This window comes from Rhipicephalus microplus, chromosome 5, assembly GCF_043290135.1.
Source record: "Rhipicephalus microplus isolate Deutch F79 chromosome 5, USDA_Rmic, whole genome shotgun sequence".
NCBI classification, from domain to species: domain Eukaryota; kingdom Metazoa; phylum Arthropoda; class Arachnida; order Ixodida; family Ixodidae; genus Rhipicephalus; species Rhipicephalus microplus.
The window spans coordinates 93,724,318-93,739,171 of NC_134704.1; the positions used below are offsets into that span (position 1 = coordinate 93,724,318).

General features: G+C 48.2%; 1 protein-coding gene across 1 annotated transcript; it reads left to right on the forward strand.

The window, feature by feature from the left end:
- The first annotated feature begins 10,070 nt into the window (after positions 1 to 10,070).
- LOC142817517 (acidic mammalian chitinase-like) lies at positions 10,071 to 14,597 on the forward strand. Its single transcript, XM_075894539.1, has 4 exons — positions 10,071 to 10,092; positions 10,865 to 11,187; positions 13,216 to 13,346; positions 13,940 to 14,597. The coding sequence occupies exons 1-4, from the start codon at positions 10,071 to 10,073 to the stop codon at positions 14,445 to 14,447; spliced, it is 984 nt and encodes a 327-aa protein (XP_075750654.1). The 3' UTR covers positions 14,448 to 14,597.
- Positions 14,598 to 14,854: the final 257 nt, after the last annotated feature.

Consider the following 14,854-nt stretch of genomic DNA (forward strand, 5'->3'; position numbering starts at 1 on the left):
CAACACTGTGGAGACGCCGAGTGTGTCTGCTAAGTCTTCATCAGATGAACTCAATGTTACAGAAAACGAACAATCCTCGAACGCATCACCGCTGGAGGAAGCGTCCCAAGCATCTCGGAGCGCTGGCCAACCGGGAAAATCGCTCTGACCTTCTGAGGCAACAGGTGCAAGTGACGAGCTCCATGAACGGCCACCTGTGGGCCTGGAAGGTAGCGTGAAGACGACGCCCACGAAAGAAGTAAAGACCACGTCTTCAAGGAAACCTAACACGCCTCGCACACACACTGTACAGGCCCAAAAAGAAGCATCCAACAAGACATCCAGACATCGTAGGAGCCGGTCACCATCACGGAAATTAAGGAGTGACAGATTTTCGCAAGCCTCACGATCCGTATCTTTGTCTCCTGAAAATACGTGTTCTCCCGACAAGTTGTCTAGAGCCACAAACTCTCAGCGCTGCTGCAAGCCTGGTAGTTCAAGCACTGGAAGTGATGTCACCACCTCCGGAACATCCAAAAAGCCCCGAGTGGATTCGCCAAACCGAGATCTATCACCTGATGCAGGTAAGGACTGAATGTTTTTTTTATTTGTGCTGCCCACAGCCATTCTTTCCGCTTCCTGTTGTCTTTACTGTTGCAATGCTTGTTTCCCAGCCGTACAAACACTATGCATTTGTTGTCTCTGATGCTTTCAAACTGTTTAGTATTCCATATGTTATTGTCATTCACGATGAAACCTTCATGTGCCAATTTGTGAGCTCTATGCTGTGGTGGCTATGCCCTGTTACAGTAATTGCATCATGTGAGTTACGTTGCATGCTGCGTGTACCATTTCTGTTATTATTGGTGTCACTTACTGGGTCCGTTCTATCTGTTCGCGTGAGTAAATCTCAGCGCCAGTCCATCGAGTATCATCACGTTGACTTCATCCACTGCCGCTTGACACAAAAGAAGCCGTGCCGTCCACTTACGCATCGCTGTTAACAAAAGGGGGAAAAACGATTGTTTCGTTTCCCCCAAATTTATTTTAAATGGATAGACTATCTTTCATGACTTTCAATGTTCGTGGTTTCAACGATGTTGTAAAACAAAAGGAGATAATGAACCTTGTGCGCTCGCTCGGGGTCGACGTGCTTTTCCTGCAACTTTCGAACGCGGCACGACATCATGACCTTCCGTACTTCTTGTCCTTAACGCAAACGCAGTCGCGTGGCACCAGTGTCGTGTTTCCCAATCCGAGGTTCAGGCTGGGTGCGCATTGCCTCTTCGATGCAGAAGGCCGTGTTATTGCGGTGGACATGTGGATAAACGACTAGAAAATCCGATTCACCAACTTTTACGCGCCCGTGAATAGGTCTCTTGCCAATGAATTTTTTAGAGGTGCCAGGTCATTCCTCCTACATTTTGCACCATGCGTGTTGTTAGGTGATTTCAACCGTGTTTTTGATTTAATTCGAGATGTCCGAGGCCCTAGTCAAGGACAAAGCACATGCCATTCGAAAGAGTTGCAGAAAATATGTAGGAGTTGTAGCTGGTCGATGCATGGACAACGCTTCACGGGAACACCTTTGGAGCCACGCGCGTTCAGGGTACGTCTCAGAGCAGAATTGAAAGAGTCTATATCCATAACGAGCTGGTTGAAAATTTAGAGACATGCGATGTCATTTCTTTAGCGCCTGGGCAACGCGAGCTCAGCGACCACATGCCAGTGCTGTTCACCTTGAAGGCCCAGCTGGGAAGGCATAGCTCCAAGTTGTGGCGAATGGACTCATCAGTTTTAAATGATGAAGATTCGGTATCTGAAATACGCATGAATATCTATACGTCTTTGGAAGACCCACAACAAATTACGCGGATATCATGGGATCTCTTGAAGGCCAGATGGCGTGTGATTCCGCAAGAGGACGGGAAAATGCGCCATGCACGTCTAACATCACAAATGAATGAAACAATGAGGCGTAATCAAATCTTTGAGCACGCAGGTAATCTGACCGGTGCAATTCAAGAGTACACTGCGGCCAAAAAGGCTAAATACGACCTCTTGTTGAGGGCAAGGTCCGGGGCTTTTAAACGCGCCGAGGAACTGCACCTGCCTACGGATGAACTAGGTAACTTGGCATACGCACAGCGAGCAGGGGTAAGGAAACACCAGCCCAGTATTATCGGTGCAGCACGGACAGAGTTTGGGAGCATCGCCACATATATCAAATCAATCGAGGAGGTCTTTAGGGTGCATTTTGAAAGGCTCTCTTGTCTGCAGATCATCTCTCCAAAGACAGCAACCAGCATCAAAGAAATGCAGAGTTTTGCGAAGGCTTGCCCACACTGTGTCCTGAGGCGTCTGATATGCTCTGCGCTGAGGCAACGAAAGATGAAGTTTGGCAAGCCTTGAGGAAAATGAACACTACCACGGCTCCAGGTCGAGACGGAATACTGACGGGGTTTTATATAACTTTCTTCTACATCCTAGGTGACGCACTTACTGACATGGTTAACGGGTTCATTGTTGATGGGCAAAAGCCGAGGTCTTTCAGTGGGGGCCATGTAGTATTGCTGCCAAAGGAGGGCATGGATCCTGACGATCCACGGTCACGGAGGCCGATTGCCCTCCTTAACACAGACTAAAGCTCATAGCTACGATCCTTGGCTTGAGGCTAAAACCTTTTCTGTCTGATATAGTGTCACCCACGCAAACGTGTGCAATGCCGGGTAAGTCAATTTTTCGAACACTTACTGTGATAAGGAATTTGTTCTACTATGCCGACGCCAAAAACGTTACCGGTGCTTTCGTGTCATTGGATCAAGCTAAGGCCTTTGACAGGGTCAAAAATGACTACTTATACTGCGTACTTAGAAAGTTTGGTTTGCCTGAGCAGTACGTTCACTGTATAAAGCTTCTATACACCAACATGACCAGCCGACTTCTCATCAACGGCATGGAAACAGCAAGCTTTCCACTAACAAGAGGTGTTCGCCAGGGATGCCCAATCGTACAGGTGCTCTTCGTTCTTTGCATAGATTCTCTCCTTAGGAAATTGGCAAAGTGCCCTAATATTCTGGGCTTTCAAATGACAGGTCTGGAGTCTGCATCACCGCTTATGCGGATGACATCTTTGTGTTCGTGCGAAACCAAGCCAGTTACCGCGCTTTCTTGGAGCTGTTCTAGGAGTATGGGTGCTTTCCTGAATGCGAAGAAAAGCAAACCCCTTCGTTCCGGTAGCTACCACGGCTCTTTACCGGGTGGTATTCAATACGTGGATGCCGTAAAAGTCCTCGAGGTATACTTTCAAGACGGGGAGGTGGCCAAAAGAAATTGGGAGGACGCCGTACATCGAGCCACGCAGGTCTTCGCGTACTGTGCCACTGACTTCACTTTGTCATTTGACGCCAAAGTGATGGTAGTGAAAACCAAAGCATACGCATATGCTTTTTATATCGGGCACATTGCACTCATACCCAAACGTTTTGCGAGCCGCCTTGCATCATTGGTTGGAGCCTTCCTATGGGACGGGAAGACACCAAAAGTTCAACAAAAGTTCCTGAGGCTCCCAAAAAGTTGTGGAGGACTCAGCCTGCCAGATGTTGCGACATTCACAAAGGCACTTGCAGCTAAAACAGTTCACAAATTGTTTCAGGACAATGACTATCCTGGCCGTAGCTCATTGCTATATTGGACCGGAACTCTTGGGGCCGCATTCCCGTCGGGAAGGTACCGGGGACCTCAAGCAGAACACCCACATGCCTTTTATAAGGCAGCAGAGGGCCTCACGTGTTCGGTTGACGGTGACGCCACCGAAGAATACTTTGCAAAGCTCGCACCCGCATGCATCAGCGAAATGTTAATCAGTCGCTCGATTACTGACGAGGAAAAACAGAGATGGAGGCCCAGCAAGTGGAAGAAATGGCGCAACAACCACGTACCGGAAATAGAAAATTGGCTGCCGCGATGGGACGCGTTGCCCACTCGTCAGAGACTGTTAAAGTGGGGCATCGTTCCCAATGACCACTGCCCCAACTGCGGGAAAAAAGAAACGATCCGCCACACGATGTTTGGATGCGTAGCGGCCAAAGGCGTGTGGCGCGTCGTGTGTCGTCAATTCGGAGTGTCGATTCCTTCGAGCCAACGGCGCAGAAGGGGCTTATTTGAACAACTCGTTCTGTAAGTCACAATGTTCGTCTTGTAGCGTCGCCGCTGTATGGCCGCAGCACGGCGATGACCCCAACGAGCTGCATACCCAGCGTTACAGAAGATTATAATGATCATGGTTCGGTACCTTACTGAACAGATGGAAACTCAGGGTGAAGAAGCATTTATCAGAAGGTGTCATACGCGTTTTTTTTTTTTTGGAGTTTGGAACGGGAATATTGAACTTCCTTTACTGCCGTTTTAACTCGGCAGAAAAAAATTGCTTCCGCCGCACGTAATATGTGAATCGGTTCTAATTTACTGTTTTTTGCGTTTCTTTTCTCTTTGTTTTCTTGAGTCATTCGTGATTTGTGAGAATTTTGGAAGTGCTGTATGTTACATCCTGTCTATGTTCTCTTGTTTGTACACGCCACTGAAGTGATTTTGTTACACCAGGCAGTTGTACTCACCTGAAATGTTGCTACCAGTTTGCAATAAACTTCCCTGTTTCGCCCCTAAAATGACAGCATATGCCACGGAGCGAATTATGATGAGTAGGGCCAATCGTCCGTCCATCTGTCTGTCCACTTCTATCACACTAGAGCACGCATCGGACGGACGCTTAGCCCCTTCATCATTCACTCTGTGGATGTGCTGGCTACGCAGGGTGGAAGGACGACCGAGCAGGTGATGCTATAAGGAGCTTCGCCCTTAAAATTACATCTCCCACTAAAGGGAACCATTCGTAGCATGCCCGATGCTAACGCGTCCTTGCAAGTGGAGCACACCATGAATTCACTGTAATTTCTCTTGCTGTTATAGTTGTCCTGAACTCTTGGAGCACGTCACTCGGTTACATCGCCACGCCACGTGGGAACGCACGTGGGTTCATTGCGCGTCTGCAGAATCTCGTTCCCCGACGTCATCACGTGATTGCTGGGAGAGTGCAAGGGGGAGAGGCCCTGGCGTCTTACCAAGCCCCTTACACAGGCTGGAATGCGCTAGCGCGTGAGGGCAGTGATTGGACCACCTATTGCGCATGCGCAGTAATGGCGGTCACGCCGCACACCGGATCGAAGTCCACCATAAGCTGCTTCGCACCTAATATTGATCATTACCCGCAACCATGTACTATAGTGGTTATGATGCTCGAGTGCTGGTCCGAGAGTTGTGAAGTTGAATCCTGGCCGCGACGACCATATTTCGATAGAGGCGAAGTGCTAGAAGCCGTGTAGTTAGATACGGGCGCGCGCTAAAGAACACCAGGGGGTTGTTATTTCTGGAGCCCTCCATAACGGCAACCCTCATTATAATGTCGTAGTCTTGGGACGTAAAAACCCAACAGATATTATTAAATACCAAGGAGGATTAGAAAGAAATTGCTGGAGTGGAAGCTCCCGCAATGCCTTGCAAGCAGAAGCGAAGCCAGCTTTGGACTCGCTTGCTGGATTCTGTGCCGACCAGTTGTGCCCTCGCGATCTCCGACGTCAGCGTAGCTCTGCCCGGATGGGCTCGCCCTACGTCATCTCCTAACGCCGACGACCTTCGACGACAGTGTAGCTCTGACCGACTGGACTTGCTCTACGCCATCTACTGACGCCTACAAGAGCTCTCGCAAGCGGTGCCCCGTCCTCGGACTCCTTTGACCGTGTTTCCATCTTTCCTATCTCTCCTATCCCCTCGATATGTTGTCACGCTCGCTCTCTGGCATACTGTTTCCCTCTTTTTCTACACCTTTATTCCTATCCTTTTAATCCCTCCCAAACCCCATCTCTTGTGAGCTACTGTTGAGGTGTCGCTCCCTGAAGCAGAGAGTTACGGGGCTTACTTTTCTCTTCCTTTCTCTCTCAGAACCACTTAGTAGAAGCCAGCTTTTACCACTGCCAAGATGGCGGAAACATGCTCTTTTCTGCTAGTGTCCATTTAATGATCAAGTGGCTTTGATATGTTAAGGTGAATGCTAAGTTTGTTTTACATTAAAAGATAATTGTTCCCGACGAAATAACACACAGAAATGAGTATGGGTGACTGAATCTTCAAAGAGCTTTGCCTCTAATTATAGGCAAAATCAGTAACACTTAGTAAGACGCACTTGGAGCACCATGTGACCGGAAAAAGTTTCCATATAAATTTCGTTGGGCGTGCGAGGGAAACGCTCCGTTCATTACGGTACAGTGTCTAGAAATATACTATTACTAGACACTGCAATAACGGTGATACTTTATCATACCCCTAGTAAGACGGCAGCCGCAGCCACCGTCTTGCCGTAGGCACGGCTTCATTCCTGGGCAATAATTTCCACTCGAGCAAATTTTTTTAATCTTCCTTGTCAAAGACGGCTCTTCATCGTTACCATAACCAATTCCTTACAATGGACGTGCGCGTTCGTCGTCGACGTTGACATTCTTGGGGGTCACGCGCTTATGGGTGCACGAGCACAAAGAAGAAGAGGACGCCATTGGCCAGCGGCAGGTTTCGACCCGTCGTTCCACGGAGTCTTAGTCAAAAGCTGCTGACCACGCGAAATGCCGAGGACGCACGACATATTCCTGTCGAAGCGCACACGCGGAAGACTCCACGTTGAGAGTTCTCACGTCGACACGACCTCTGTGCCCGAGACTGACGTCTACGACTTCGACAACAGCACGGACTCAAGCCGCTGTCGCGCAGGGGACGGTTACGACGACGTCCTCCGCTCCCAGCCAACGACCATCGACAGCCAGTTCACTACGGAGGCCACGCTGGGCACCCACGATCCACCGCAACAGCGCGTCATGGAGTTGGAGAGCCAGCTGGAAGATTCCGCTGACGTAAGGCATTAAAACACGACTCCCTAAATCTAACTACGACGCATGGTCGCTGTTGTTCAGCGTTCAGCTATAATACTCATGTAAACTGGGCCATTTTAGCGTCATTACTTTTAAGACTGTCAAATGGTAATGCAATATTCGTGGAAAAACGATACCCATTGATTCTAAAATAAAATAAGTTCGTTCAAACAGATACTCTGTGGAAGCGCTTTATAAGAGCTTTTATACCGAAATGTAAGACTGCTCACATTGCAGATGCAAGGACATTAAAAATATCCTTATTGGTATTATTCCTTTACACCAATCGAAAGAAACTTGCGCCCTTTGGCACTCGTCTTCTTAGCGAACGACAGTCGACATCTACAGTGCTCACATTTATTTCCCTTATCGCTGCGTGTCCAATAGTCTGTCACAAATGGCAGGCAGATTAGTAGCCCGAAACCTCGTTAACGATAAAAAGGCATTGAGCGCTCAGCGGTAAAGAAAGTGAGTGTATACGGAGAAATCCTGATGGTAATTAGCGAGTTTTCGAATAGCGTACGCAAGAGCCATTTGTTGTGGTCGCTGCCACTGCACATGTGCCATAACGCTAACCACCGTTTGTGTTTGCGGTCCACCCGCAAAGATGTTTCGAAATAGCATGCGGCCGCCAAAGTCCCTTTGCGGTGACTTGAGCATGCGTCGGCGTTTGCGGGGGACAAACGCTGATCGGTAACTCTTTTGGTACCCTTAAGTAATCCTACGCCCGCAACGCCCGCTAACTTAGCGTACTCTATTAGAAAACTTTCTAATGTTTGAGGACAACATGGGTCACTAATGGTTTCAGAGTTTTCAGGACCCAAATTATATACCTTCATACACCCTGTATGCGTACATTATGGGCAGGCTTTTCCCTTAGTGGAGTTAGTGGGGTTGGAGCGCACGTAATATGGGGTGCAAGTGCCCCTTTTGCACCCCCTTGCTGGCCCCCATGCATGCAAATATGGAAAGTACCTCGACCTTGCAGCGGCAATGATGCGTTGTGTCACGTTACCTGTTGCAGCAGCCGGGTACCGTGCACAGCGAAGGCTATTCGGCGAGACTAGCAAGTCTGGCCGCCACATTGCGGGAACAGCTTCATTTACGGCCGCGAGAGCACAATGTCAGGCCGACTGTTTTGTCAAGGAGAGACCAGCTGGTGTCGTTCGCACGCCGAAACAACACCAACCTGTTCACGACGTGCGTGTCTGTGACAACGGTGTTGCTGCTGTTACCCCTGTGCGTGCTCTACTACAAGGCGGGAACCATGGCCGCAGGTATTTGGGGCAATACAAAACAATATGTTTGCTGCCTACATAAATCTCTGTTTGAATTACGCGCTCGTATCTCGAGAGTCGTAAATCCCCTACAAATCACGACAAAACACTCGAAGTAAATTCCTATATATACAACATTCTAATGGGTCACTAATGGCACCCTATAGCTCACGTGTTACACGTGCGTTAGGGTGATTACCCTTGTATCACATAAAAATGTTGAATTAAATGCCTCAGCTTTCGCTTATTCTCAATGGCAGAAGGATGGCCTTTCGTAAACTTGCGAGTCGACGCACTCACTCATTCATTCAGATTTAAGCTCAACCAATAATTTTGGTGAATCGAGCTGCGTTGAATTTTGGTGAGTGCGATGCTTGAAGGCGAGTAGAACAATGTGCAAATGGCAAAGTCAGATATAAATTCCAGCGCTACAGTTCGGGACGACGCTATCGACTTTCAAGTAACTAACGGACTCACTGGAAGAGCTTATTGCCTCACGAATTAAACGGCGCAAAAATTTTAAAAAATTCCGACGAAAGCGCTGGAAGCTAAGCAGGAAGGGATGACAGGCGCAAAAAAAAAAAAAAAAGTCCCGCGCGCTTCGTAACCTTCAGCAAGTTTTTTTTTTCTTCGAATGCGAGGTTTTTTCGGTGTGATCGTGCGCGCACGCGTGGAGAAGTCGCGGCCTCCCACGGCGATCTCTGTAAGCACCCAGCGCGCCATGTTCAAATCAGTCAATGGCTAATAGATGGGCTTACTACTACAAATGATTTTTGGGCTTATTCCGTGGTTTGTTGAGAGAAGTGAAAGCAATTTTCAGCTGACCGATAATTTATTGTGACTTCCAGGTCACGTGCTGCGATAGTATATTTGGCTCACGGGTTGTCGGGAGCCTCTACTACAAATCGGCAGCGCTCTCTGACCATACTTAAAAAGTGTGGCAGGGCCCCTTTAATGCCACACATTAAATTTCGTGTCGGGCCTAGAATAACTTGCTTAACTCAGAAAGGAATTTATATGCTGCGAATCAGGCCCGTCACCTGGAATAATTTTTGTTGGGAGGGGCACTTGTTGAAGTCTTTGAAAATATTTATTATTACTTTTGTCGGTAAAACATCCCCTTCCACTCATTTTTTTTTTTTGTCTTTCGGGGTCGAGGGCAGGCTGTAGCCCTCCCTCCTCCTGCTGCGAATGTCTGCAGGATGTGGGCGTTTGTTCTTTTAAATTGTCCTCAAGCGCATTTAAACATGTGCGTTTAGAGCCTGCTATTAATGACGATGTTAGATTTAACGGCAATATCTCCGTGAAGGTCCTGGATTAAAGCACTCATTCTGTTGACGTGTTTTATTTAACGGCAGGCATGCATCAGAAGGGGATGTTGTTCCCGAATGGCAGCCTCAGCATCAGCATCCAGCGGGGCTTCGACCCAGCCACTTGCAAGGACTTCCATCCGCTGGTGGACGGCAGTAGCGTGCACGCTTCGCCGCCTTCCGTCGACACGGAGGGCTTCGTGCCCTACCGCACCCGGGTCGTGAGCACGAACCCCATATTCTGCGTGTACCAGCACGACGTGTTTCTGCGTTTTCCCAAGCTGCACTACCGCGTGGTGGACGTGCCGGGCGCCTTCTGCACCCACCTCATCTACCACGCGGCCGGTGTCACGGCCGACGGCTCCATCTACAGCAAGGACCCCACGTTCGACGAGACGTACCAGGCAGGAAGAGTCCGTGTTATGATTGACAGTAAAGTTAAGAAACTGGGGAAATAGTCCGTCTAACTTGTATAGCCAGATCGGCAAGCCAGTATTGTGTTTTCATAAAACTTTGAGACTAAACAGGTGATGCACGACAACACATTTGTGAGTGGGTGCTTGTGGTGGCTGTTAACCTTATTCGTCAGCCATCGTCTATATGTTAAAAGTTTTATGTGAAGAAGTATATAGATAATATGATGAATTTGGCGTACTTTAGATATAAAGTGTATGCGACTGATATGAGAGCAGTCGGCAAAGATAAGCAACTACGTGATTGTGTGAAACAAGGAAATCTGTACACATAGTGATGATTGGCACAACACATTATTACTTGTAGAATAATTTTTCTTGAGACTAATTAAAGAGGTATACTAAGATAGGTTTGAAAAGGCTGCAGCAAAACTGACGATAGGTAATCGTCGAGCCACAGCTTCCCGTAAGGTCTGCTGAAACATAATACAGGGGTCACTTAATTGGTTAGCTGTATTGAATAGCGCGATGACTCATGTAGTTTCTAGATGTCACTGTGTACTACGTGAGTCATATGTAGTCTTGTCCTGCCTTACAGAGTGGAACCCGAGCTTATTACGTTCGGCCATGGTGGTCATGTGCTTATAATACTTCCCGGCCACGGCAGTCACATTTTCGATGGAGGTGAAGTGCTATTCAGGCTTGTGCACTTACATTTAGGCGCACGTTGTATAGAACCACAGGCGGTCGTAGTTACTGTAGTCCTTCGCTGCAATGTCCTTCGTCAGGTGGATTGAGACTTGAAACTTTAGCTAGTATTATTTCTATGTAAATAATTACGGGAACCAACGCGAAATTGAATGCGGCAGAGTAATCAGCAGAGTAGTTCCTAGCTTTGCTGCTCTCTTGAGCGCAGGGCTTCCGGCAGGCTGCGGAGCTGAAGGGCGTCTACACGCACCTGAAGGTGCTCCTGGCGCTGGGCGGCGGGCCGGACGAGCGGGACACCTTTCAGTTTTCCAGCGTGACCGGCCTCCTGAACAGGACGCGCGCTTTCGCCGACAAGGCCTACTGGTGGCTCGTCAACCGGGGATTCGACGGCCTCCACCTAGACTGGCGGCAGCCTGGTGGTCACTGCGGATCTCCGGGCGACAAGCAGAACTTCCTCGTGTTAATCGAGACACTGCGCGAGCGTTTCGGGCTTCGCTACGTCCTCACCGTCGGAGTGCCGTACCAGGTATATGTAAGCGTTTCTCCATTCTTTGCACGAGACCCCACAACATATGTATGCTTGGTTTCTGTAACAAAGCTTGCCAAAAAGCTTGCACCCTTACGATTTGACCTTCTATAGAGACGATTTTTGTAATTGTGGTAAAAATGTTTTTTTTATTTCTAAATGGGTCATTTTTATTTCATGTGAAACTGAGAAAAATGCCGTTTTTATTTTGTTGCTGTCGATATGGCCTGGCCTGATCCAACAAATTTTTTATCAGGGTGCCAATGTCCCAAAAGAACTTTAGGCCTATATTGCGACAAAAATTTATATTTCTCATTATTGTCGCCATTTAGGAGTTAAACTTGGCTTTGGCTCTTATAGATAAAAACTCATTATAGTCTCTTACTCATTATATTCGGTCGTGCTCATTCACCATTTGGGCTTGAATTGGCTATGCGAAAAAGTCTAATTGGCAGGGAACAATAAATCAATATTTTGTGACAAAATAAACATCTTCATTGGGCTTTCACCGATATACACCTGTGTTGCACAGACGTAATGGCGAGACTTTCAGAGCGAGGGCTGCTTCCAGGAAGCAGGCACAACAATGTGGACTGTCGGTGGAGTTTTGTTGATTCTTGGCACATGGGCCTTCGTAATATGCTTCAGCTCTTCTTGATCGTCATAGCTTCTTCTTTCCAGGTTAATCACTTTTTCATCAAGAAATATATCGGTGCCCAGTATTTTCATTTCAGTAGCCTTTCGCTGCCGCTTCATGTGTGCCGTCTCGGAGCTAAAGCCGAATATGACACCAAATGATACTATAGTGAAAATCTCGACAGGAAGTACGGATTGGCAGAAGGAAAGAAGTTTAGATTTAAGGGCATGTTTTCTTTGTTAGACACAATCTTGATGATAACAGACAATGATGCCGAAGAAAGTATAGGGGATGTTATTAGGAATGATTGTAATGTAAATGTGATGAAAGAAACAGCGAGGCTCTTGTTCTGGCAGGCTTGATGCCTTCAGGTAATGTGTGAAGGATTATTGGTCAGGAAGAAACGCCAACAGGCAGAAAAGTGTGTTCGACACTCGCCGTCATGGCAGCAGGTGGCGTTGGCTGTTGTTTTCTCGCTTAAATGCACATATACACCCAATATACCGGTCGGAGGGATGACCGCCACTATAGCTCTGTGGTAACGTATCGGACGCGTTATTCGAAGGTCGCGGCTTCCGTTCCTGCCAGTGGCGAGTACTTTCTTCACATTTACATGAAAATACTGAAAAAACAATTCTCATACCTCACTTGGCATTATTGGCTGTAATTATTAGTAATAGACAGAATCAAGTAGGAAACTCTGTCTCTTACTCATTATATTCGGTCTTGCTCATCATCATGCCTTTCAGCAACTCGCCCTATAAAAAGCAATTGTGGAACGAAGCTACTATAGCAATGCAACTGGGACACAAATGCAACAAATTGCATGCAGCCACACTGGTTTATTTATTTATTGTGCACCCAGTGATAGATTAACGAATCTGGTTCAGTTTGATTAAAACGATAGGCAATTTTCTCATTTTTAATCGAACCTGCTTTTCTCAGCTAACCTGACAATCGAAAATGGACTTATATTGATTACAGGTGTTTTGAAAGGGAAAAATACATAGTATTGTTTTACGTACTCTTGCAATTGAGCCCAGTTACGCGATTTTGCTCTTCTAGAAAAGAAAAAAAAACGACACAATTTCTGTTACATGCATGTATATCCTCAGGCACTGCCTCCCTAGTTATTCCAGGTCAGGAAGGATGGGCACACTGAGTGTAGCGCGCAGGTTGGGGAAAAAAAGTAATTGAAAGTTTAGTCTGCTTTGTCGCAAATAAAGTTTCGTGATTATAGTGCAGAAGTGTATTTTTTGCAAATGCCGACTCAATACATGAGTCCCATTTTCATTGGCCTTGACTTGGTGCGTGCCGAGTCGGGAACACTTCACACAGTGTCTTGCTGATTGACTCAATCACTGATGCTAATTGTGATTTCCCGTCGGCAGGAGGAATATCGCCACCGCGGTTATCACCTGCCTGGAATAGCTGACCAGGCTGATTTCCTGCTGGCCACCACGCACGGCTTCCACGACGCCAGCGAGAAGTACGCGCAATGTCCCAGCCCGTACACCACGCCGTCTAAAAACCACACGACTGGCCGCTCCAAAATCAAAGATCCTAGGTAGCGTAAACATCACTCGCTTTCCATTTCAAAGACACAGTAATAATGTACTCTACCTAAGAAGATGAGGGGCATGCAAACACGGACTCAAGTGAAGAAAAAAAATAATTTTCCTCTTCACCTAATTTTCTTTTGGTAAACCCTTGCAGTATATTTAATATTATCGCGCGGGCATTGTTCCCTGGGTTTGGCAAGGGGTGGCAGGGGGTGGCACACTGTGCCTGTGCCCTCCCCCTTACATTTTGTTTTCGCCAAAGACGCAGAGCAAGAAATGACCATTTAAAAGAATGCCCTCCCCGAAATAAAATAGATGCCGCCCACCCACACATCGGAAAAAAAATTTCCGGCTACGCTCCTGGGGCTTATTGGCGCCTAATAGAAGGGAACTAGTGAGATATCCTCTACATGACGCATCAGCGCAGAGACTACGTTCAGTGGCGCAGCCAAGGGATTGCACAGCAGGTCTGTGCCTACCTCTCCTCCCTCGAGTTTTTTATTCACTAAGACATACAGAGTGCAGTTTCTCTCTCTTTCTCTCTCCGGCGCAGGAACAGCCCCACGATGCATGACGTTATGCGTGCGCTAAAGTACGAAGTGCCGCGCGAGCACCGCCAACGGCTGTGCTTCAGCGTCTCGCTCATGGGCCACCGGTGGACGCTCCGCTCGTCGGGCTCCTTCCACGCGGGCAGCGCCGCCAGCCGAGCGGGCCCGGCCGCCGGGGACAGCCAGGCCCGAGGCGTGCTCGAGTACCCGCTCGTGTGCCAGTACCTGCTGCGCGACAGCGTCGACCCGGACGGCATGTGTAGCTACGCTGTGCGCTTCCGCGACTGGGTCGCCTACGAGGGCGTTCAGTCACTTCCGATCAAGCTGTCGCGCATGCGCAGGGACATGGGCACGCCGGGCCTATGCGTCGCCGTCTGGGACCTTGCGTTCGACGACTTTCGAGGCGACTGCGGCAACTCGCGGTCGCCCTTACTCCGGGCCATACACAGGGCGCTCAGCTCGAGAAAGGTCTTCGTCATTCCGAAAGGCGCCGCCGCCGGCAAACGACCGTAGTCGTCTCGAGTCCCGGACGGCTACAAACGTTGTATGTCGTAACGACGTCATCGTTGCGCTCGCATTTGTGTAGCGAGCAAGTTCGCTTTTCCTCGTTTGCTGACGAACTTGGAAAAGTGGGTGCGTAGTTATCAATTAGGCCATGCCCATCGAGGCCCCGTACCCCGTGTCGATTGCTTGATGAACCTGGTTCTCTGATGCAATATATGGTGCACACATAAATGGTTAGAAAGGCGAGTTGGTTGAAGTTAATTTTGTTGAAAAAGCGCGTTACTGAATAAATGACGAGAGGAAAGCACATGACTACGGAGCATGTCCTTTGCACCACTTTTCTCGGCCCTCGTTTATTAATGCACTTTTCCGTCGAAATAAACTTCAACTGCTTCAACCAACTCGCCCACCTTACA

Excerpts from the sequence above, each read along its gene's own strand:
- LOC142817517 (XM_075894539.1), top strand. The coding sequence starts at position 10,071 with ATGCACGACAACACATTTGTGA. Across the intron at positions 11,188-13,215 it reads CCGTCGGAGTGCCGTACCAG|GAGGAATATCGCCACCGCGG; the intron begins GTATATGTAAGC and ends TCCCGTCGGCAG. Across the intron at positions 13,347-13,939 it reads CCCAGCCCGTACACCACGCC|GAACAGCCCCACGATGCATG; the intron begins GTCTAAAAACCA and ends TCTCCGGCGCAG.